The sequence below is a fragment of the Cnephaeus nilssonii genome (assembly GCF_951640355.1).
Source record: "Cnephaeus nilssonii genome assembly, chromosome: 3".
In the NCBI taxonomy this organism is placed as follows: Eukaryota; Metazoa; Chordata; class Mammalia; order Chiroptera; family Vespertilionidae; genus Cnephaeus; species Cnephaeus nilssonii.
This window is the reverse complement of record NC_137074.1, coordinates 32,187,692-32,213,841: the sequence shown is the minus strand read 5'-3', so window position 1 is coordinate 32,213,841 and position 26,150 is coordinate 32,187,692. Positions and strand designations below refer to the sequence as shown.

Here is a 26,150-nt window from a genome sequence, read left to right as displayed (position 1 = left end):
ACACACACACACACACACATTAGAGGCCCAGTGCATGGATTCGTGCATGGGTGGGGTCCAGCCAGCCTGGCCAGGGGGAGGGGACATGGGTGGTTGGCCGGCCTGCCTGCTGGTCGAACTCCTGGTCGAGGCGACAATTTGCATATTAGCCTTTTATTATATAGAATATACACTGAGTGGCCAGATTATTATGTGTTCAGAGGTCATAATAATCTGGCTACTCAGTGTATATGCAAAGCAGTTTCTTCTCTAAGTGACCCATAACCTCTTTTCTGCAGTCATTTTTTAGGACTCTCCACAAGAGGAAAATCTGAAACTCACTAAATTCATTAACCAGAAGGCTTCCTTGTGCTTTCTTGACTTCATAGGCAGATTTTTTTCCAAACCACACTGGAAAATAACAGGATTGGAAAAGCGATCAGTTGGTTCACATTCCACCCCACCAATATCCAAGAGGCTGCCCAAATGTGAACGTGAAAGTAAAACACTGCCTATGTCGTTTGATCCTAATTCTAATGAGAGTTCCACGTAACAGTTAAAAATGAACACAATTATAGAAATACTGTACCAAGAATAATCAGTGACAAAAAACAAGGATGAGACTTATTTGAAGAACTTTCTAAAGGTAAAAATCAAAATCACTCCTGGCTCCCTCTTATTTTAGTGACCTTATTTTCACTTCTTTTAAATGTATATCAATATACAGTATGCATATTTGTAAGTTGCCAATAATCCTTTCAACAGTAAGGTGGGATGAACACCAAAAGCCAAAGATGAAAATAGGAATTTCTTCCATTGTTCTGGATATATAATAGAGTCAATATAAATGTTTAGTAAGTTTACTCTTATTGGTTTTATTTTAGAAACCTCATAAAAAAAAAAACCACAAGAGCCAACATTTAAAAAGTTTTATATTCATCTTTATAATCTAAAATACAAAGTTATATAGATTTCTCTGTTAATCTTGCTACACACTATTGGATCATGCCTCCCCAGTCCATCAAACGGACATTTCTGATTTATAGCCAGGCTTTTCATTTCTCTGTTCTATGACAACTCTGAAAGGAGCGACTGATATTATTCAGAAGGCAGTTTTTAGCGTATTTAATTTTTAACAGCTCTTGCATAAGATTTAATATGACTTCTTAGAGTTGGGGTCTACACCTTAGAAGATGCTAACATAAACCAACAACAGGTATAGGCTGGTGACCATAAGGAAGAACAAAGCCATGGAGAAGAAACCTGTGGAAATGCATAGCCAAGCCCTGGGGATGGGGAGAATGGGGGGAGACAGGGACAGATCCTCCCAGGCAGGTGGAAAGCCAAATCCATAATAGACAAGACAAGGCCCAGGGAGCACAGCCACACTTCAGTCTAACTTCAGGCATAGGACTATGAACAGAGGGCCCCATTCAAAGTAGCTGGACAGGGGCATACTTTTGTGTAGTGTGTAGTACTGTCTAGCAATTATACCCAATGCTGCCCACAGATCAACAGAATAGAAACTGAGGACTTGGAAATAGACCCACAAAACTATACCCAAATGATGTTTAACAAAGGTGCAAAAGTAAGACAATGGAAAAAGACAGCCTTTTCAACAAATGGTACTGGAGCAATTAGGCACTGATAGGCATAAAAGAAGAGGAGGAGGAGGAATAGGAGGAGGAGTTGTTGCTGCTTAGAGATAAGAACAAATGCTAATAAGGATGAGGAGAATCTGGATCACTCACACATTGATGGTAGGAATGTAAAATGGTCTAGCCGCTTTGGAAAAGTTTGGCTGTTTCTTATAAAATTAAATAATACAATTATAATACAGCATAGCATTGTACTCCTGGGCATTTATCCCAGAGAAATGTGTACACAAAAACCTGTACACATACATTCATAGCAGTTTTATTTGTAATTGCAAAAAAATAGAACCAGATGTCCTTTAACAGGTGAACTCTGACTATCCGTGCCATGGAATACCACTCAGTAATAAAAAGGAACTATTAGTACATATATTTTGGCTGGATCTCAAAAAATTATATACTGTAAGATTTCATTTATATGATATTCCTTAAGTAACAAAATCATAGAGATGGACAATAGTTTAGCGGTTGCTAAAGGTTAGGAATGGTGGAAGATATCGCCTTTTGGTGATAGAACAGCTCTTGGTTATGGTAGTGACTACATAAATCTACACACATGCACACAAATGAGTGCGTGTAAAGCAGGGGAAAGGTGAATAAGCTCTGTGGATCGCAGCAATGTTAATTCCTGGTTTTGATATTGTACTATAGTTATGCAAAATGTTACCATTAAGTAAAACTGGGTTAGAGATGCATTAGGATCTCCCTGTACATTTTTTCCAACTTCCTATGAATTTACAATTATTTTTTTTTAAGTTTAATACCAGGAGCTTTGAAGTTCAAATTCTGGTTTTGCTACTTACTATTGTGCATAAGTTATTTGGCCATTCTAAACTTTTGTTTCCTCATGTTTTAAATAAGGATAATAATATTAGCTGGCAGTTTAATATGAATTAAAAAGAGGGGTATTTCATTTTAGATAAATGGGACCAGATGGCAAAGTATTTTTCAAGAATGATGCCATATATGGTACTGCGTATATGATTAAGTTACACACTATATCTACAACATTTTATAATCAATTTGTAAATGTGACTTTTATTTGTAGACAAAATTAGGTTTACATATAAGAGCATTTTAGAACAATGCCACCATGTAGATTAGAATACTGAGGACAAATAAACTTTCTATCGTCCAGAATCTACTGAAACACACCTCAAAAGGTTAAGCAAACATTCTACAAGGAAAAGCGATTTGACCTGGAATTTGATGTGGTTCATTTCCACATCAAGATCAAACAGATTAATTAGTTGCTTTTTAACCAAATAAATTCCTGTTGCTTTGGAGAATGAGATCCAAAAAAAAATTCAAAAGTCAGCACCAGCCATTTTTTTCACTACAGATCCCTTCCATGGTAGGGCGTTCCAGGTTCGATCAGCAGACAATACAAAGAAGCCTTCAAGATCTTGGCTGGCAGTGTGACACCCTCAGGCCTCCTCATCCCCTCTTGCAGTATAACGGAAATTCCTGTGCCCATCTGTGCTGGCAGCCCTGGTAAGGCCTGCCTGCTATAAGCCTTCCAGTCTTCAGGCAATGATTCTGCACTCAACCCTAACACTTCCTCTTACCTTCCTCCAACACCAGGTTGAACTACACTTGGCAGGTGCCACTTGGAGTGGGTGGCTAATGGTGGGAACAATAGCAACTCTTAACCAGATTGGGTCAAATTATATTTGGGGAAGAAAAGGAGAAAAGTCAAGACACCAAACAAATGATGGCCTAAGTTCTTTTATTCAAAAACAATTGTATTAGTTTACGCAATTGATGGCAGCAGAACATATGAAATTAATAAAGGCTTTTTTAAATGAAGCAAAAAGACTTGGTAATGTGGCTTTGCAAGGACTCTGAAGTTTCATTTAAACAAAGAGTGTCCTGAAATTTTGTAATGCAGAAATTATCTCATTACCATCACACAAAAGAATGATCCCTCCCATTGCCTTGGCTTCCTACTCACAGTTGTATTTGAAGAATAGTTTTACTAAGAAATAGTTTTACTCATTTGCAAAAAATGAGTCTCAAGTTATTTTTCCCCCAGTATGAGGTGAGGAGGGAAAGGCATATCATTACATATACAGCACCTCTGCAATGAAACAGGATGAAGAGATAAAAAGTTCTCCCCTTCTAATCCTTCACAAAGTGTAAACCCAAAGTGTACAACCACAGCAACAAAACACCATAAATGATTTGAGTAGCTTTCTAATTCCACCCATGCATAGCCTATAAAAATCAAAACCTCTTTAAAGGAAATCAGATGACTTCACTGAAAATATAAGTAGACCTATATTACACATTTAATATCCCATCTTCTCCATTCCATTTGTATCTAGCTTGCCTTTTCCTGAGAATTCATGTTGAAAGCAAAGACTTCTATTTACTGAGCTGAGGGTAGTAATTTGGGGAGCAACAGGAGAAAGTGGCTTGCAGGAAAGGCGAAACACTGGAAAATACGGCCAATGTAAATGATTTCCAAAACCTGTAAGTCCAAGTCCACCTACAAACAAGATCTGCGAGCTATGCAGGAAAGCCAACACCGAACCAGGAATGAGGTCCTATAACTAGACCTGCCTCAGTTTTATTCCATAATCTAGGATACACATTTGAAAGGAAGAACCATCAGTACGTTTTAAGCATGGTTATTTTTAGGTTTGGTTTAAATTACAGAAACTGGGTATGGAAAATTACCCAGAGAACTCAGTTAAAGAAGATCCTCAAATACCCGGCCAAGGCAACAGAGAGAATGCGGAGGTCCTCTGCCACAGAGACTGGAAAAACTTTCTCGGTTTTCTTGGTCCTTTCAGGTCCTATGAGCGCCCTCATTCAGGATTCTGCTTTGGAGATGGCTGAGCAGTTTGACCCTCATTTTCTTTACTGCTGCAGCATCCCCAAGTGATTGCTAGGTGGCTTTTGGCATATGGTATAACCAGTATTCCTGGTGTATCATTTATTTATATAATTCACTTGAATTTGTTTGGTGGCAGAGAGACCAGGAAGGCTTTTTTAACAGCTAACAAAAATTATGAAGGCTCAAAAACAAAAGACAGATAAAAGAACTTTTATGGTGAGGCACTTATAATATTATAATATTACTTAACAAACTGACCTACCTGGGAGGCAAAACTTCCTCACAAATGAGAGTGGTGGATTAGATCAGTGGTTTTACAACATACGTATGCAAGGGGTATAAGGTGGCCAGGGAGAAAGTTTGAAGGGCCAATACCAGGAGAAATAGGAGCAGGTGTGCCTCAGGCCCTCAGTCAGCTCTACCTACATCTGCTTGGTAGAGTGGGCTTCCATGTAAGACTGACTGAAAAAAAAAAAGGGTCTACAATCACTTTTAAAGATAGATGAAGCCATTGAAGTCCCAGCTCACTCTAAAATTCCATGATAGCTTGACTTTTTTGGCCCTATCAGAGGTACCAAGGAGCTGTACTTGGACCTTTCCAAATAAGCAAAATCCAAGTACCAAGCAGTGATTGAAACATAAGCCAACAATGAGCATCGATTTAGATGGTGACGCCACTGGTGGGAGAACCATGCAACAGGATTCGCTCCTGAATGGTTTCTCACAGTTCTTGCTCCAGTTCCTACCAAGCTGAGAGAACTTGTTCCATCAAGATACACACTCCAGTTCTGTTTTGTTTTGTTTTTTAATGTCTGCCTGCAGGAGATGACTGGGACCTCGTCCCCCACCAACCGCTGGAGTGTGGCCCTTGCAGCCCAGTCTGGCCTCCGAAAGCATCCTCTCATATGTCTGCGGCAGACTGGTTCTCACCCCAGAAGTAACTCCTGCTGGTAAGAAACTCTTCCTATGGCCAAGCAAATCACTGTTTGATTCTTGTAGCATTCTTCACTCCTGTTTTTCTTCCTCCTCCTCCCTTCCTATAAAAAAGGTGTCTTTTAAGTCTATCTAGAAGGAAACCTGAACAGCAAGGCGCTTTCCCCTCTTAATTTGTTCATTATCCCGCTGGTGATTCATGCCCTCCCGCTCCTTCCTCAGCACACTGAGGCGGCTCTGTTCTGCTCAGTTGTGGGAGGCCACGTCAGCAGGAAACAGCACTGGCTGCCAGGTCACATTCAATACTGTCTGGAGCAAGTCAGCGTGCAGCACCCGCAGGACAGAGGCTGCTCTATGGCTTCTCCCGAGTGAAGGGAGTGCTCAGCCTGGAAAAAAAGGCTGGCCTCTGAGCACCACAGCGACACGGCCCAAGCCTAGGGAAGACTCCAAACACCAAGGGTGAGAGTTTCCCCATTTCTAAATGTTCCCAAATATTTTCAGCTAGAGAGTTATTGGTCTCCCTTCTCCTTCTTTTCTTAGAGGGCTTTCTGTACTGCATCCAAATTCATATTTGGAAAAGGTTGCCACAAGCCAACTCAAACTTCATCGTGGCTTTCTGGCTCCTGAGGCCGACAGAGGAAATTCTGCACATCCAACCAACCAATCTCAGCCTGACCCGCATTGAGTAAGGACAGAAAACCTGACCTAAGGGGCAGACACGCAAAGGCATCACTACGGGTCTTTTCTCTTATAAACACACACAGTAAAAACAGTAAACAAATAAGGCATGCCAGATATCATCACGATACCTCACAGGATGGATTCATGTCAAGAATCACCCCCCACACAGAGATACACGCAATAAATGACAATACCATATTTAATGTAGCTGGCTCGGTAAGTTCCAAAGTAAATCCCGCTCAAGTAAACCCACATGATTAAGATTAACAGGCTACAATAAAATAGTAGAGCTCCTATGCATGGGGATATTGAAGCGTTTCTTAAGTTGCTGCAAATGTAGACCAGGGAGCCTGTATAAAGAAGAAATGTGATTTTTCTCAGGAACCTTTTAACTTGACAACTTTCCCCTCCACTCTTAAAAGTGGACAGCCCAAAAATCAAATCTTTCTCTCCCAAAATGCCAGGTTTCCTAAAGAAAACATCCCTTCCTGTGGAGGGTATGAATAAAAGAAACAGGAGAGAAAGGAGATGAAGACAGAGAGAGTGGCTCATACATGAAGGAGGGTGTCCGAGTGAGAGACAGGCCGAGAATGGAGAACAGAATAACACAACACCAACACTGCAGACACAGCAAAGGCAGTCTGCTCCTTACAGTTCTGGGAGGCACTGAGCTACCAGGTAGGTAGAAGGTGTTAATTACCCCCAAGCACACACAAACCCAAGTGCAAACGGGACCATGTACCTTCCAATGAGGCATTCGGAGCAAACCAGAGAAGGAAGAAAAGCACACAGGGCGGGAGATGACACATAGCTGTAACATGAACTTTTCCATGAGGAGGAACTAAAGACCAAGACAAAATCAAGGTACTTAGATATTTAGTGATGTAAAAGGTAATCCTTTTCATTTTCCACCATTCATATAAATGAACACCAACAGCACAACTGATGGAGTAGTCACTTTATCAAACCTGGTCTTCAGACAGGGACTGAGAATCTTTAAGTAGATTCTCAACAGAATCTCCTTATGGGGGAGAAAGAAAATATTAGATTCACCTACCTGTTAATTTACTGAAAACCAAGTTTAATTGCCTACCACAGACTTTACATAAATCCATGAGAAAAAAAAATACCCTGATGCCCTGATAAATTACAATAAATCTTTAAAAACATCTCAAAAAATTAAAACTACCAAATCTCATATACTGAGTGTACATCTGGAATAAATTTAAATTAGTAATTATGTAAGGGAAGTATTTAGAGGCAGATGGTCTAGATCCAAAGGTAATATATTTCTTGGTTAACACTGTAGGCACAAAGAAAAAAAAGTGAAAGAGAATAAGGAAACTAAATATTTTCCATATAAGTGTTAGAAGCACATGATAAATTTGCTGAGTTGGGTTATGTTGTTTTTAATAGGATAATACTGCAACAGCCGACACACAGATGAACAACAGAAGAGCCTTGAAAAATTTTAAACCCAAAATATAGTTTTTTTGAGAGTTAGACAAAACAGAACAGACACAAGTGGCAACATTGGCAAACACACTGTGTGTATGTGTGTATATGTATGCATATGTACACATATAGAAAAATGGGCCTTTTGGCATAATGAGACATAGACATTTGGTGAGAAGCTAAAATTAACAAAGAGCATTACAAGATTATGACTTGCATATAAATCCTCCAGGGCATATTTAGAAGGGATAATGTTTAAGCAAATTAGTCATATTTTTAAAACTGAGAAGTATAGAGAATAAGCTATTCCAGACATGCACACACACACAAAAAATGATTATGCAAACACAAATTAAGAAAACCCAAATTGATTTGTAATTTTCAAGACCTAATTAAATCCGAAAGAGAAACTGAAAACTAAATTAGTGTATTTCATTGATTCCATGTAATTTTTTTGCCTTATTTTAACATCTCCTAAAAAGGAAAGCAGCTTACAGTGCAAGGCAAGTCAGTTTAACTGATAGTGTTTTCTCTTTTGTAGAAAAGAATGACTTTTCAAAAAAAATCAATGGCATACTAGATTCAATAGAATGATAGCAAATGATCCTATGAAAGCAGTGCAAACAGGACAAGTCTGTGTGCTGTTTTATAGGCGAGACAAGCAACAAGGCAATCTCATCCTGTTCATGGATAAGAGGTGGACGTGGGGACAGTCAGGATCCTTCAGCTCAGGCAGTACACCTGGGATGAGCAAGTATCACTTTTCATGTTTTTAGGATTTCTTTCCATTCACAAATAATTCAATATCCTAAATACTGAATGCCATAAAAATAAAATCCATCAAATATTTTACTGAATGCAATGTAAACTAAATATACCAAGTCTATCTTTAAAAATATACTAGGTACCAATTACATCTAAATCTCTGAAAGTAGGGACCCAAGCATTGTTGTTGTTTTTTCAAATCCCAGGTGACTCAGCTGTGCAGCCAAGGTTGACAAGTAATGTAAAGCACCTGGCTTGCACAGACACATCAAAAAAACTATTAAAACAAGAAAAAAATATATACTGGTAATTTTCTTTCCCTTTTTTGTTACTATTCAAGATTAAATTATGCTAATAAAATTTTAGAGAAATTAATGAAGTACCTAAAGAGTCCTAAATGATAATTTAACATCTCAAACAACCTAGATAATTAAGCTCTTGAAATCTGCCCTCACTTGAACCTATTTAAGTAAAATTCTGGTCTTTTCATGAATTAAAGAGCAAGAGAAAAAAGAAATTGAGAGACATGAAGAATTTTAGAAATGATCTGGTTCAATCCTCTGATTCTGAGGTGAGGAAAGTGAGGCCCTGGTCAATGAAACTACATTGAATGGAAAGGAAGTTAAACCACTATCAGGAGATGCTCTCCCTCTAATTGAAGCCGTTAAGTTTTGTCAGGTTTCTTCCTTCAAAAGGGGGAAGAGGGAAATTAACAATATAACCAACTGATTTTTATTGTACGAGTTCAAGTCCAAAGACCTTTGATGTGAACCTAAATCAATTTTTTTAAAAACTGCACAAAACAGAGGGTCTGTGGGAGGTGCACAGTTAAAATTTGTATTGACAAAGGAAAACAGGCTTGAAATAAATTTAAAGAAGTCAGATTAGCAAGGCTATTACGCACTTTATGTTGAGCCATTTCCTATGTCTCCTAAGTATGTTATCCAGAGCTACTTTTCAGCACTCTGGCTCAAATTCTAAAGAGTCTCATTTTCTCAAAAGTCTGTTTTGTGGTTAATTACTTGCCTTCTGACTACTCTGGTGATAGCCAAGAAACAGGTAGAATGCACCTGTTGTTCTTGAGTTTCATCTGAGTTGGAGGCTGACATTCTATTCACCTCTAAAGAATGTTAATTGCTGATACCAGCATGACAGGTGCAATGAGTATTAAAATGATCAATGAAAACTCACAGAACAGCAAGGGAAATCATCTAGACTCTAGATTCTAGAGAACATGAGAAAATTTCTCAAGAGCTGTAACTTTAATTACTAATAACTGGTCTGGAATTCAACAATTTGACCCTTGAAATAGATTTTTAAAACAGGGCACAAATTTCTAAATTTCTACAATGGTGCCCTGTCCATAGGAGGAAAAAAAAAAAAGTATAATCCTGTTTTCCACGTTACTATGGAGTCATTCACTACCCCTAACTGCCTCTCATGGATAACTTCTCCTCTTTTTCTGAGGACAATGTTCCTCTGCTCCAAATCCTTGCTGGTGTAGAGTCCTATCTATTTTGAATTCTGAGTCACTTCCTTTCCCCCATTTGATGCTTCAAAACTTTCCTGTTTCTTTAGAATTCTTTGCACAGTGAAGCCAACTTCCATATGAGCCCACCTACTTTTTATCCGCCCCTTTTGGCTTTCTCTTTACTATCACCCAGCTGACTTGGGGAGGGGGAGGAGGGGGAGGGGGAAGCAATGTACTTATTACTTGAATACAGTGTATGATATTCTTTTATCTGTTTGGAATCTTTTTCATATTTCCATGTTTCCTAATTCAGTGACCCCTTCTATACTACATAATACGATTCATTAAACTTTAAAACATCCCTAGGATATCCTTGGCAATCATTTTTTTTTCCTCATTATGTGGGAACTCAGGCACAGAAAAGAAAGGAATTTCTGATAAAATGGCAATTGAATTAGAAGGTGTAAACTAAAAGACTGTAAAGGGGAAATTTTTCAGATAAAGATTCTATCTTTGAGCATGTAACAAAGAATTTAAACCATTATCCTTTTTTTATTTTCTGCATCTACATGGACTTTTCCCCTTTGTCCATTTTGTGACCATACTTAATCCTGAGTTTTTTCTTTTATTTAAGGGCACCATTTCTCTAAGTCGCCTTTTCTAACAAGTGCCCCTCACCCCACAATCTCCTACTTCAGTTCTCAAAGCTTGGTCCCAGAACCAAGGACATCAGCATCACCTGGCAACTTCTTATAACTTCAAATTCTCAGACCCCACCCACTCCAGACCTGAATTAGCAATGGGAGGGGGGGGGGGCAGCAATCTGTGTTTTAACAAGCCCTCCAGGTGATTCTGATCCATGCTGAAGTTACTGGTAATTGTCAGTGTCTGACACATGGATGCCATGCCCTTGATTCAGCATTCTGTGGGGACCACTTGAGTCAAGTACCAAGATGTTTCCTAGGCGTCTCCACCATTCAAGTTACCAGGCTAGATCCACAAGGGAACAAAGAGGGGAGCACCAGTCCCAGCCCAATTCTTTTATTAAGTCAAGTGAAAGCAGGGCTAAAGGCAGCTTCAGCAAGCAGCAAGTTGTAACATGGCTATTTTCTCATCTACCTGTTTTAACTCCATCTGCCTGCACAGTCTCACCTGTTCTAATCAACTTTGAATTTTATTAGTTTACAATATGTGAGCTACTGTGTTTACATCTAAATGACGGGAAAATAAATCTGTACTCTGCTGAAAGAAATTTGTTTGATGACCCCCGTTTATTGCTTATGAAAGTTTGTAAGAAAAACTGAAGAGCAATTTTAATTAATAGGTTCAATAAAGACAACCACCACAAAGAGTTTACTTAATACATTTATGAATAGGAGATAAAATATCCTTGAGCACTTTGCAAAACTTCCCAAAGAAGACTAACCTGGATGAACAGACACAAGTATGCGGGCAGCCTGTGCAGTGTGATGTTCTGGGAAAACACCATGAGAGTTTCTGAAGCTCTCCTGAGGGTTAGGTTAACCAGAAATTCTCAGTCTCCACCGCTTATTAGAATTACCTTGATGCTTTTCAAAGGTAATGCCTTACTCTCTCCAATCTGACAATTCCCTACAATTAGCCTGGAGATCAACTTGTGCAGCTTTTTAAAATTCCCCGGATAATTCTGATGTGCCCAAGTTTACAAGCCACTATGTTATTACAACCACCTTTAAAATTCTGAGATGTTAGAGATGTTCTTTACCTTAAGCATATGATGCAAGAACTATATTGCTCAAGATGCAAATGCTTGACCCATAGTAATAAGAACTGTTTTGATCATTAAGAATAAGTTATCCAAATTAATCTCAGATCTTGACATGTAATTTTTGGGATAACAAACCATGCTACTGCTATATTCTATTAAGATTTTGTAACTAGTTCATGCTTATACTCAAAGACAATGTAAGTATGAAGGTTTGATTACATAGTTCACAAAGATTGTTCTTCCTCAATAGGAGGAACAAATTAAATTCTAGCTGTGCCAAAGTGCTCATTGTGTCCACACTGCTTATATCCTGGTACATACAGCAGGCACCAAATACTGACACTGTTATATCTAGCATAATACTCACTAACTCTATGTTAAAAAATCCAATCCTGGATACCCAAAATCATCCAACCCTGGACAACTCTTAAAGTCTTGGCACTTCAAGATCAAGTAAACAGAGTTTAATCTGACATTTAGATGAGATAGGTGTATGAATGTGTAGCCACTTAGATGAAAATTGCAAAATAAAGCAGATAAAATATATCTAGTCATTCCTCTAACAGAGACTAACAGTCACTCAAAAGAACACTAAGGATAATGCTTATATTTTTATATTTTTATGTATCAACACCTATTCCCAAAGCTTTTCTTCCCTCTTCTTGTCAGTTTAGAATAAAAACTATAGCTAATAATTAGAAGATTTTTAAATGAGGTGGAAATTCGTATAGCCAGAATGATACCACAAAAAAGTGTTAATTCTGGCTCTACCCTGCAATATATAAAGTGTCCATAAAGGCGTTACATTTAAATTATGGTATGCTTCCATTTTAACCCAGACACAAAAAGACTTGAAGACTTGAAAAAAAATCAACTTTTCTCTCCAACTGCAAAAGAAGTGTGAGGGGGAAAGTTAGAGAACAGAATTACATCCGACCCACAGAAGAAATGCTGGTACATTCAAAGAACCCCAAACCATAATGTCATAAATGAAAGTCACTGATGCAGGCAATTCTGAGGCCAGTTCTATTCATAGAGCAGGTCCTCGAATAAAAATGTTTCCTTCGACATCGTTTTGTTATAATGTTAATGAAATGCCATAAGAACTTAACTCTTGGAACTTAACTACGCTTATGTCAATTAGCCTATGGTAAAACTGGTTTTGTTATATGTCCTTTCGCTATAGTTCCAAGAACCTATCCCCAACGTTAAGTGAGGATTCACTATATTTAGATAGGGCGAGAAAGGAGTATTACAACATATACCCCTTTTATCCAACTGTCTTCACATCCTCAAAAATAGTGTGCAAAACACCTTCCAAGTCATTAAAAACTCTCCTTAGAGAAACAACCCCCAATTTGACAAGCAGAAAAAAAAAAAAACCATTTTTTTTTTTTAAGTTTGCCTTCTTTATCCTTTTTTGTTAATCCTAATGCTTGTCCAATTAGGATAGAGTGAGCACAAAATGTTTACTCACGAAGATTTACACTGCAGGACAAATATTTTTCTGAAAGACCAGATTCCACCTGTTTTAAGGAAATATACACCCATTTATCTAGTGCCCATGACTTGCTCCCTCTCTTCAACGTGTGTCCCATTGGTTAGCAAGCCTCGGCATCTGCTAAACATCTCTAATTTCTGTTCCCACTTCCACATCCCAGCACCACTGCCCTTCCCAGCTTTCTTCTCCTCCTTCCTGCCCTTCCCTGTGACCTATCTTTCCACTTTCCTCACCCTTTCAGTCTTCACAGCTGATGAAGAAAGAGAAATGTACTCTCTATCAACCCCACTTAATTCAGTAACCAGACTCCTTTACAATTTAAAGTGTACTCTACATATTTCTGGATCTGGCAGTTTTTATTGAAACTTTACTGATATAGATAAATGCTATAACGTTTCACTGCATGAAAACATTAAAGTATGAATGAGTAATCAAAATTAAAATGTTTGCTAATAATACAAAAGATAAATATAAAGCTGGTCTTTTACTCTTAAATAGCCTTAAAAAATATTTTCCAAGGTGTTCCCAGACTATTCCTCACAGAAGAAAAAGTTAACAAAAGAATTAATATAACAATCATCCCCTCATGCTTTTTACAAGTAAGAGGAATAACCCATATATTGGACCTCTTCAGAATTAGCATGTGTTTTTAGAAACACATTCATGCATGTATTGTCTTAATTTGAAGAACTGAGACTAAAAATAGCCAAATTTAACTACTTAAGCACAGTTGCAATGTCTTAATTTGAGGAACTCATAGTAAAAATAACCAAATTTATCTAGTTAAGTGCAGTTAAAACAAACAAAACCCCTCTGTGAATTAACTAAAGAAAATTTCCCACCATTTGACATGAATTTTTAGCAGTATATTAGGAAATGACTTTCCCTTATTCTGAACACCTAGTAGATGCTGGATAGGCATTTGGGATACAAAGATCACTGAGATTTGACCCCTACCATTGAAGAACCCTTTACAGACTTATTTCAAGACCCTTCTAACACAAAATTTTCAAGTTCTAAGTGTAAAAACAAGAGTAAAATATACAGAAAGAATGAAACAAGAAGGAAAAGACTACAAGCTCTGAAATAAAATGTGGCAGGCAATTGAGGTAACATGACATTGTTAACTCTTCTGAATTATCTGACATGCAAAGAGCTGTGACATTTAAGGAACTCCAAGCAGTGATACCTTCAGAAATGGCATTTTAATCATTGTTTAACAAGCCTGAAAGGTAAAAGGCTACAGGGGCTAAATTCCCATCACATAATTTTTAAATGTATTATTTTTTAAGTAGTATGACTAGAATGTGAAGACATCTAAGAAACAAAAGCACCCTAACCTCAAGTTCACATAGGCTTTCCTGAAATGCATTAAAAGGACAGGTAACAAAAATGAAGAGTGGTTAGATGTCTAGCTATAATGGCTGGAAGCCTAATAATGGTTTTTATTTATTGGATACTTACAATGACTTACACTGTTCCAAATGCTTTCTACACAATAGCAGCCCTTCAAGACCTATGCTGTTATTCCAATTCTATAGATAAGGAAACTGAGTTGTAGAGAAGTAACTAATTTTACGATCTACAACTAATGTGCAGGGAATTTCTAAGCCAGGCAATCTCACTCCCAAATGCATAATGATCTTACCAATATGCCTTGCTCCCTCAGTACTGCCTAAGAGAAGAATGCATTAAATAGAAATTAAAATTATGGAATTTAATTGAAATTTAATTGTAAAAGGCAAGGCCTAAAGAAGAGAACGCATACCCAGAAGCACTCCTTTGAAGGCCTTTCTAAATATGGCTGCTCAGGCACAGTGGGTGAGTTTGTTTTTTATCCAAAAGAAAAGCAATAAATAAAGCTTCAACTACAAAAAACAAAACAAAACAAAAGCAATCCATTTTAATTAAATGCATGGAACAGTGGACCCACTGTTTTGTCCACAATGCTATATCTTACAATATATACATTCCCATAAACCTTAATCTGAAATGTGTGAATTGTTGCCATCACCATCAACCCTGTGACAGTCAGCCTATTATAAACTAGTGGTCCTGTGCACAAAATTCGTGCATGGGGTGGGTGTTCCTCAGCTGGGCCTGCACCCTCTCCAATCTGGGACCCCTCAAGGGATGTCCGACTGCCAGTTTAGGCCCGATCCTAAACTGGCAGTCGGACATCCCCCTCGCAATCCGGGACTGCTGGCTCCTAACCGCTCACCTGCCTGCCTGCTTGATCGCCCCTAACCACTCTGCCTGCCGGCCTGCTTGCCCCCAACTGCCCGCCCCCTGCCGGCCTGCTTGCCCTGAACTGCCCCCACCCCGCTGTCCTGATCGCCCCCAACTGCCCCCCCTTTGCTGGCCTGCTCACCCCCAACTTCCCCCCACCCCTCCGTCAGCCTGCTCACCCCCAACTTCCCCCCACCCCCCAGTCAGTCTGCTCACCCCCAACTGCCTCCCCTGCTGGCCTGCTCTCCCCCAACTGCCCTCCACTCCTGGCCTGATCGACCCTAACCGCCTCTGCCTCCGCCCAGCCACCATGGTTTTGTCCAGAAGGACATCCAGAAGGTCTCCCGGTCTAATTAGCATATTACCCTTTTATTAGTATAGAAGAAGATAGGCAATGAAATAGGCTAGAGCATCAACTCATTTCCACAAGTCGGATAATCAAGTCATTGCCTGTAAGTGATCATGACATCTGTTTAGAATAAAAATAATCAGCAAAGCTGTGTACATTACTAGATAATGATGATGATAGTATTTATAATCGATTATCTCACAATCTTATTGGGTAGACATTAGCAACTATACCCATTTTAAGAAAGGAAACAGGCTAAAAGGTTAAGCATTAGCTAGCAAACTAGAGGACTTGCACTTTACTATTAAAATATAATCTTTATAACTTCTAACAAATCAAATCACCAAAACTTTATTTGGAGAAAAAAAGCCAAAAAAAGTCTGACAATAAAATATTGGGTGAAGCTCTTGTCCTAATAATGTAAATATAAGAATAGCTATAAACCACCAAGTTAACTGGGAAGGGCAGAAGGAGAACAGCACAAGAAGCAGACACACTGGGCACCTCCCTAGATAGGGACTTCACACCTCCTGGAAGCAACACCATTTAGCACTAATTTTACCGAGTCTCATAACATTGCTCAATCCCATCATGACAGCTGCATGTATGATCATGACAGCTGCATGTATGATCACAGGCTTTCCTCCTACCCCTTCCATAAGCTGGACCTTCTGCTCTGTATCTATCAGTATTCACCAACTCTTATGGAGACCACCCTGCTGATAAAATTCCAGTTACACAGCAGCAAGCTGTGTTTGAAAGGGGGCCTATCAGGTCAGCATGCAGAATGTCTACTTGCAACAAATGGCTGTGCATGTCATGTATGAAAGGAAAGCCAAAACACAGTGGCCAAAATAGAGCCCCCAAACATTTCAAAGGTCAGGTATACTCCAAAACACTGAAAATGATTTTTCATCAATATCACTCTCTCTCACACACACACACACACACACACACACACACACACACACACGCACGACTAATTTACCCTAAAGCTAACTAACATATAGGAGTTATAAAATGAGCTGGCAAGTTGGTAGAGTAATTCATATGCTCCTAGAAACTCAGACTCTCTCCGTTAGAGCTTCACTAACTCTCACCAAATACAGCTTTGAATCTATCAGAAAAAGATGAGCAGGACACTGGAGATAGCCTGGGAGAAAGACTTGTATTTTCAATTCTAAGTGATTTTTCAAGTAAGGCCAGACTGTTCACAATAACATTTCAAATTAGCAATCCCTCACAAACTCCCTCCAAATGAAAAAGAAATGGATTTTCAAAGCAGTTTCTTATATAAAAAAGAAGCTCTCAAAATCCTAACCTTGTAATAGGAAAAATATTTCCACTAATATTTCTGCAAATAATTAGTCAAATAACAATCAATTACATGTTCAATGTAATAAAAGTCTGCAAAGATTGAGAAGGACTTAAGACATTTATACTACAGTAATTTCACTTTCAAACCACCCAAATATTTTTGATGCAAAAATTGCAAATTTAGACAAGGCAAGGGTTCAATCAACCTTGGAAGACAGACTTCATTTGCAATAGGTCCTCTTTCCTTGGTTTTAAGCCAATAAAACAGAAATTTCTCATTAATGTGCAGAGTCTGCTTTAAAGGAATAGACCATATAGAAGCTTTGCTTTGCTTGTAACCCCTAGCTATGACACCACTCATGTCATCTATAATAATAAAAGCGTAATATGCTAATTAGACCGGGCAGCCAAACGACCTTCTGGACATCCTTCTGGATGACCTTCTGGATGAAGCAGCAGCTGCGAGGGCCGAGCCCCTTGCACGAATTTCATGCATCGGGCCTCTAGTTTCTCAATAAACAAAAAGCAAGAGACAGGGAGCGTTCCCTAGGACCTGTCATGAAATTATTAGAAAGAATGACAGGTCAGTGTTTTAATGTGCCAAACAAGTCTAATAAATGCACTTAAAGTACAAAATGAGAGGAAAAAGGCAACATTAAGGTCCCTGTGGCAGTCTGGATGCTGAATCATACAAGGAGGGGAGGTGGGATACAAACAAGGAGATTCAGAAATGTGGAACTGCTCTCAATGGGGTCATTCACAGAGCTCCGAGCAGAGCATGGTGTTCATCAGTGATATGGTTCCCACACACACTGGGCCAGGGGGAGAATGAGATGCAGAGCTGAAGGAGGCTTAAGGAGAATAAGCAGAAGAGAGAATAAGTTTCATGTTCTAATGGCTTCTAAGCTACAGCCATCTCAGAAAAGGGGTCTCCTTGAGTTCCCCCCACCATATATTCTCCCATCATTTTGAGGTCTCAACCCACTATACACAAGTCAGCAAAGCAAATGGTCTTCGTAAAAGATGCATAATTATTGTGGGCAAAAACATTAGTAATTATCTTTAAATATTATTCTTTATTAGAAAAGTGGTAATTCCCAAACATCTTACTTTGATCTGTTTTACAGAGTCATCATGACATTCACCTATTTTCTTCAGGCTCACAATTTGTATACAACAGTCTTACAACACAAATGAAAATTATAGTATTATTATAGGATCAAAACGAAAGTTCTTCAGACTCTAAGCATGTTTCCCTATAGAAAACAGATTAGTTTCAATTATCAATGTATGTGAATTAGGAAATTCTTCTATAGAGACTGTCAGGACTAACAAAAGCACCTAACTAGACATCTTTAAGCTTCAGGACAATAATAAAATGTAAAAGAAAAATCATCACACTTGAGGTGATGCCAGAGCCAGTCAACGGTCTAGTCAGTAATTATCATCAGGTTGCGTGCTGGGAGATAAGGTGGGGGGTACTGTTTCCTGTCACAACTGAGTTCATAGCCTAATTCAAGGGCTAAGGAAAGGTCTGCACATACAGCCAGACTGTTTTATGCAGGGCTACCTCTACCTGCTCCCCCAGAAATGCAGAGAAAGCTCAGGATGAAACACAGTGGTCCGGGAGGGCTCCTGGAGGAGACAGACTAGAGCCTTAAAGGAAGTATTGTATTTGTTTTGGCTGAAAGATTTTACAGAGAGCAGAGAAATGGCCCAGATAAAAAGATGGCATGTGTGGGCAGGAAGGAAAGCTGCACTGCCAGCACCGCAGCCCAGACAAGGATATGAAAATAATGGGAGAGACCTGCAGCTGCCCACTATTAATTCCTGACTTTAAGCAAAGGCAAGAATTCACATTGATGGCTAAGATTCTTTTTTCCCTAACAATCAGCTCTTTGTCTAGGATGCCATAGGTAGAATGCAGCCTCCCAGTGAGAATAAACTATGACCTTTTGTGGCCCCTTCAAGACCTATGATTCATGTTTCATGGAAAATATTGAGAAATAGTCCATTAGAATGAATCTGCTTTCACAGCATATCGTATGTTTCCTGTGTTTTTCTTCCTTCATTATCACCAAGGACATTCCCATAAAAACAAAATCTTGTTTTTTCCCCAGAGTAACCATTTTTTTTATATTGATTTGCTTTGAATTTCCAGACTGCTTTTCCATGACATCACAACGAGCTTCTTGGGTCTTTCTTGTGATGCCATAAATGTCCTATAGAAAAGATTATTAGGGAAACAAATGCAACTACAAGCAAAAGGGGTTAACATTATACGTGTAATTTCAAAGTTTCCAGGAAGGCCCCCAACCAAGTCCACTCCCTAACCCTATCTCCCCACCATCAATCCCAAACCTGCTGACCAGTGCTGAAATAGCAGAATTCTCCAGCTGACAGTTTCAACCATGGCATAACCAATAGGTATGACTTCAAAGTTTCCAGGAAGACCACCACCACCAACTGCCCCACCACCACCACCAAAACCACTTCCCCACCTGCTGGCTGGTGTGGAAAGAGCATCAGTAGAGCTTTGCTTTCTTAACTTTAATCTCTAGTAAAATGTAAATGCTTCTTTCTGGAGTTTCCATTACAATATGACTGTATTTCCAATCTTTTCCTAATAGGTTTTTTTTTTTTAAAGGCAGGCCAGAAAAGACTGCCTCCCACTGTCCTAGTCCTCTCCCATTGCACCCCTTCTCTTCCAGCAGCTGGAAGCCCCACCTGAACACTCAGCCCAGCCCAACTCTGGGCCCAATCCTGACTTGGGGCAGAAATAATTTAAGGAGTTCTAAGTCAATCCCAGTATCACACCGCCTGCTCTGACTCTGATAAAGACCCAGTCTTCACCATCCACCTTTGCTCTGCAAACCATCTCTATCTCATCCTGGCTATCAGTACCCATCCTAGTATCCTGCCCAGAATCCTGTTATTCCAGGAATAGGAACCCACCTTGCTCTTGTCATATGCCCAAGGAGACCTACTATTGGAGTTCATGCTTCCATGTACTGAGCAATGAAGATCTCAAACTCGAGCGTCAGGCATACCAGAGATGAAAGCTCGACACTGCCCCTTTCCAGCTCTGTGACTTCAGCTGTGTGAATTAACCGTTACGGGCCTCATGTGTACCTATCAACCCATTAAATATGACTAAATACATAGCACAGCATAAGAGCTGAATAAATATTAACAGTGTTAGGGATGTTACTCACAGTGAAAGGATAACATAACTTGTGTTAGAATTTGTAAATATACTGTCTATTCCCAAATTCTGTGTTGTTATGCCCTAACCTCCTGGAGTCAAGGGTTTACTAACTCACAGGGGAGTTAGTCAAATGAAGGCTTTCGGGGGTAGGGTTGCTGAGTGATCACAAGTTATACATTAGAGGCAATCAATGGGTCTGGACTCAAAGTTCCAGATTCTACAGTTCATCCTGTTTCCCCAGTGCTTCCCGAGCCCTGACAAACCATGTGATTCCAGGTCCTAGTCCCTCTCATCTTGTCCTGTGTCATTTCAATTAATTGGCCCAGGTACCACCATGCCCAAAATAAAGATAACCATAGCATGGGGTTTTCAGAAGAGAACAAAGAATAGGAAGGCTGGGGAAGCCAAAGATAAATGGCTTTAGTCAAAGGCATTTTTGAAATCACTGGAAGGGGTGTTAGTGTCACTTATCTCCAAGTATCATCATGAATAAATACAAAGCTCCCATTGTGAACGGAGCAACATACTTGCAACATTCCCTACAGAGTATACCAGTTACTGACATGGACTCACACAAAAAGTGGGAGAGAGGCTAAGTAGACGAACACACACACACACACACACACACACACTCTCTCTCTCTCTCTCCTCAGACATCAAGAAGTAAAAGCAGGTGGCATGAAAGTGTGGATTTTATAGATGTTGAACTACTCAGCAATTTGCTTTTATAGATTGTTACACATACTCAGTTGTAGAGGGACACAGTTTACCTGCCAATTCAGGAGGCTCCAATGATACCATGCCCAGAGGCTCAACTGCTTTCTCACTGAACTGTAAACATCAGCTTCATTCTAACAGGTGAAGTGACTTTTCATCTGGTGTGACTTTTTTAAAGATATAGATTGAATTCTAAGTTTCATTTGTTGATAATATCAATCTATTAAAGTACTATAAGGAGATCGAAGATTCTATATCCCACACTATTTTAAAATATTCACTTCTTCTCTTCTTTGACCTGAAGTTTTTGTCAATAAAAACTAGGTTTGGTTTGAAATGGTTTAGAACAGCGGTCGCCAACCAGTGGTCCATGAGGTCCAAAAGGTTGGCGACCACTGGTTTAGAACACCACAGATGAATTTCAGGGACACAATGGTCAGAGAAATGCAATCAGTAAAAATTACTAACAGAATGGTTAAGTCACTTCAAATTAACTGCAATTAAAACTCATTAGGCTTGAATCTTAAAAAAAAACACTCATTTCTAAAAAAAAAAAAAAAATTCCTAAATTTGTATTCATATAGGTACAAAAACAAGTAGTGAACTTACAAAGCAGCATGCTCCATTATGGAAAGCAATAGAAAAATCAACCTTTTCCATGTAACTCATTATAGAAAACCAAACAAAGGGTATTTCCCCTCATTTGTTAATATAATGATAAGCAAGTCCAGGTATTAAAAACAAGCCCTAGGATCAGTGGGTTGGGCACTGTCCAGTGCACCGAAAGGTTGCCAGTTCAATTCCCAGTCAGAGCACATGCCCAGAGGCAGGCAGGAGACAGCCAACTGGTGTTTTGCTCTCACATGAGTTTCTCTCTCTCCCTTTCCCTTCCCCTCTCTCAAAAAATCAATTAAAAATATTTTAACAAATAAAAATAAGCCCTATGATCACACTCCAGTCCAATCAATAACCTAGTAGTGAACTCAATTATATCTCAATTTGCCATAGGTCCAATCACTGCCAAAAACAGCCATCACGAACAGTGCTCTCCAACACAAGTGTTTACAGGTTAATACAGATCTGGATTGATCTTACTACAACAGAATTCATTATGGATCAGAGTATCTAAGTATTCTTTCCAAAGTGAACTACAGGGAAGAGACACTGGTATCACACAAACTAGAAATTAACTGAAATGCCCAACGAGCTGTATCCAATTAAAGAACTACACCCAAGGAGCCTCTAGTTGATGCTATATTGGAATAAGACTTTGGAAATCCTGGGAGGGGGTATTTTGTATATGGGAGGGACATGAATTATTGGAGGTGGAGTGTAGAAGGTGGTGGGCAGCTTAAATGGTCCCCAAATATTCCTGCTTGCTGGTAGGCAACCCTGTCTAAACCCCTTTCTTGAGTGGGCTGAACCTAGTATTGCCTCTTGCCCTCTACCTGCTGCTGTGATGAAGCCAGCTGCAAGAATGTAAGTGTCCCCAAGGACAGCCACTTAGCAAAACACTGAGGGACGCCTCCTGCCAATACCCTGCAAAAAACTAAATCCTGCCAATAACCACTTGAGCAAGCCTGAAAAAGGCTGACCCTCAGACATGCTTTAAAATGACTGCAGCTCTAGGCCATACCTGAATTTTAACATTTTAAAAGGCCTAAAATGTGCTAAGCTGTGCCCAAATTCCTGACCCACAGAAACTGTAAGACAATAAATGTTGTTTTAAGCCACCAAACTTGGAAGTACTCTGTTAATATCTATCTGATAATAAATGACAGGTCGTTAATAGAAATATTACCTATAAAATCATCATTTGGATAGCATCACAATATATATGTAAAACTTTTATCTAATTTGAATAAATGTTGTTTTAAGCCACCAAACTTGAGAGTACTCTGTTAATATCTATCTGATAATAAATGACAGGTCGTTAATAGAAATATTACCTATAAAATCATCATTTGGATAGCATCACAATATATATGTAAAACTTTTATCTAATTTGAAAAAGTACTTCCTATTCTCAATTGGAATTTTTCAGGTCTACCAAATTCCATAATATATAAAACCCTGCAAGCTTTCCCAAGTTAAATTAATGCACTTAAGGGTCAATAGAATACTAGAGGTATTTAACTCTGTCTCTTTTATGTCAGCATCTACATCAGCATAAAGGAGTCCCTATTTGACAGAAAGAAAAAGAAAAAAATTTTTTTTAATTTCAAGATAAATTTTACTTCTAGAAAAATCATAGGTAGACACAGAGAAACACTCCACTTTGTTAAAATAATAAAGAAAAACTCCTTTGATTAGAAGGCTTCCAAAAAAAAAATCTCTTACCTTGAATGCACTGAAGTGTTCCATCCTCCGCTCTTATTGTAAAAGTCTCACCTGGATTAACTTGAACAAGAATAACCTGCCAAAATAACACATTAATTTCAATTTAATACTAGAACATCTGGGATTTCTCTAACAGTTTTATTACCTAAATTTATGTTCTAGACAGGAAGTATGTGGCACAGAATCTTGTATAAACACAAAATTTAGGATATGTCTCAGACCTGGTTCAAATGTGAGGGGACTAAGCATATGCATTTGAATTTAGCTAAGTGAATTCTCCAGTGTTGCTTATGAAGCTATGTGACTCAAAATCTCAATTTTAAGATATGGTTTCCTCTCACACAATTCCTCTTATTCTTTCACTAATTCAGAGACGGCAATTAAAAAATTAAAAGACCAGAAACCATACTTATAAAGGAAAATTGCACAGAGAAATGAGGTTCTGACCTAAAACTGTTGCATAATATTCCCATGCATCTATTATTGACATGGGGTATATGATTTTTATTTTTTAACAACAGAAACCAATTTACTAAAAAAAAGATTGGAAAAAGCATCTGTGTATAGGATCTGGAAATAATAATGAACAGTACAAAATAAATAAATAAATAAATATTACAAGTAGTTCCCACCAAACACTCAGATTTTTAAATCCATTACCTAAATGTCAGTGTTTTGGTCATATGAACATAAATATTTAATATTAGAAGACAACTTCCAAAAGACTGGACCATGCATGGCAACGGCAAAGTATGTTTTCAAGAGCCTCAGAGTTTTAGTTCTAATGTAATGTAGTTCCTCTTTAGATAAAAAGAGAAAAGGTCACTAATTTATATGTAAATACAAATTAAAGGACATAACCCATGCTTAAAAACTGTGGTTAAAAATCATGTGCAAGGTTGACACTAATAAAATAATTACTATATATTTTTAGAAATTGGAAAGATGTCAGTGTCATTCATCTTAGTCTTTGGAGCAAGCCTTGTTCTTCTCTGCCTTGAAATCATCAACTTACTGTTCCCCCTGTCTGTAATGCTCCTCCTGTACTCCTTACTCTTTGCCCAGTACTCATCTTACTCTTCCCCCAACCAACACCTACACCAACTCATCCTTGTGAGCCTAAGAAATGGCATTTGACTCTCAGGAAAGGTCAGGTCCCCAATAATATGTTCTAAAAAAAACAAAACTCCACTTCTCCTTCCTATAATTTATAATTGCAATTACTTAATTAAGCAATTATGTTAGTGTCTATCTTTCCTTCTTTAGTCTAGGCTCTAAAATCATAAGATCTGGCACACAAAATAAGTGTTCAAAACTACGCCTGATACAGAATAAGTGCCCGACAACTATTTTCAGTGACTGAGAGCTGTAAAACATAAGAAAAACCACTGCAAATAATTCACTTATAAATTAAGCTTTCTTTACATGTAATTTAAAAAGTCAACTTTTTTTACTATATAAACCACATGTAGTATCATAACATCTGTTTTGCAAATTTAACTTATCTGTTTTGTAAATTTATTGAGAAAAAAACATTCCACCTTTAAAAGCTAAACCTTTAATACCCGTGCATTTTGATTCTTCTAATAATTCACCACAGGCGACACTACTGGCATATTAAAAATGTTCAATATCAGGAAATACATTAACTGGAGAAAACAGGATCACTCAGCGAAAAGTAATCCAAACTTCATCCCTGGTGCTTCTCATTACCTTGAATTATAACAGTTATTTCAGAATGATCTATTTTTCCTGTACCATAACTACATCAATAACCTTTCAGTCCTAAATATTCAAAACTCTCACCAATGTAAGCACATTGTGCCATTTTAAGAACTAAAAAAAAAAAAAAAAATCCCTTGGTGTCTATAGAATGACTAAAGCATTTCAATTGCTTTCTTGAAAGTGAGCTTTTATTTTATTTTATTTTATTTTATTGTGTGTGATTTTACTGAGCTTTATTTTTAATTTAAATTATTGTTTGAAGTATTACATAAGTCTCCTTTTTCCCCCACTGACCTCTCCCTGGCTGCCCCCACCCCCCAGTACATGCCCTCTCCCTCCACCCCCATCTGTGTCCATTGGTTATGCTCATATGCATGCACACAAGTCCTTTGGTTGTTCTCTTACCCTCTCACCCCCCACCTTCCCTCACAGGTTAGACAGTCTGTTCGACGCTTCTATGACTCTGGTTCTATTTTTGTTCCTCAGTTTATGTTGTTCATTATATTCCACAAATGAGTGAGATCATGTGATATTTATCTTTCTCCGACTGGCTTATTTCACTTAGCATAATGCTCTCCAGTTCCATCCATGCTGTTGCATATGGTAAGAATTCCTTGAAAGTGAGCTTTTTAAAGTCATTCCTAACATGAAAACAGTTGTGATTTAACTTTATCTTTATATAAACATTGAACATAACTCGACTACAATGGAATGAAACAATACTCCAATAAAGAAATTTTTCATGCCTTTTCAAAAGTCCACAGGCAAATTCTAACATCACTGTAATAGAGCAGAAACCACCTGCTTGGTGTTTATACCTTTAGGAAGATGCCTATAATATATGCCTGTAAAATTAATTAGTTGGGGGGGGGGGGAAATCACTGGACATCAAGACTATGTCCCAGATATTCTTTGACAATCCCAAATTCATATGTCAGACTAGTCCTGAATGCTGGTTCTAAAAGTACAATTCACCAGTATTATCGAAAGTCCCAGACACAAAAAGGGATTGATGAATTGGGGTAGGAGGTTCCAGACTCTGTCACATCATGTGTTTATCATATTGCATAAAAAGTGTCTATAATGGTTCGTTAGCGGTCACTGACACCAGATCACATTCAAAGATGCATCCAGCCACCGAAAGTCATTTATGTCTTCCCCTCTTGCTTCTGTTGAGGCCAATTCTAGACCCCCCATCCCACTTGTTCAGGGAGAAAGATGATAGGTAAAGGGCTT

The 26,150-nt window shown here is 38.5% G+C and overlaps 1 protein-coding gene across 7 annotated transcripts in view; it reads right to left on the bottom strand.

Moving 5' to 3' along the window:
- The window catches only part of FNDC3B (fibronectin type III domain containing 3B), a 327,683-nt gene that overhangs the window by 209,845 nt on the left and 91,688 nt on the right, over positions 1–26,150 (bottom strand). For all 7 annotated transcript variants that reach the window (XM_079764596.1, XM_079764601.1, XM_079764602.1 and 4 more), the window contains one exon: positions 23,190–23,265. In XM_079764596.1, the coding sequence (XP_079620722.1) occupies positions 23,190–23,265 (76 nt within the window). The remainder of the gene's footprint in view (positions 1–23,189; positions 23,266–26,150) is intronic.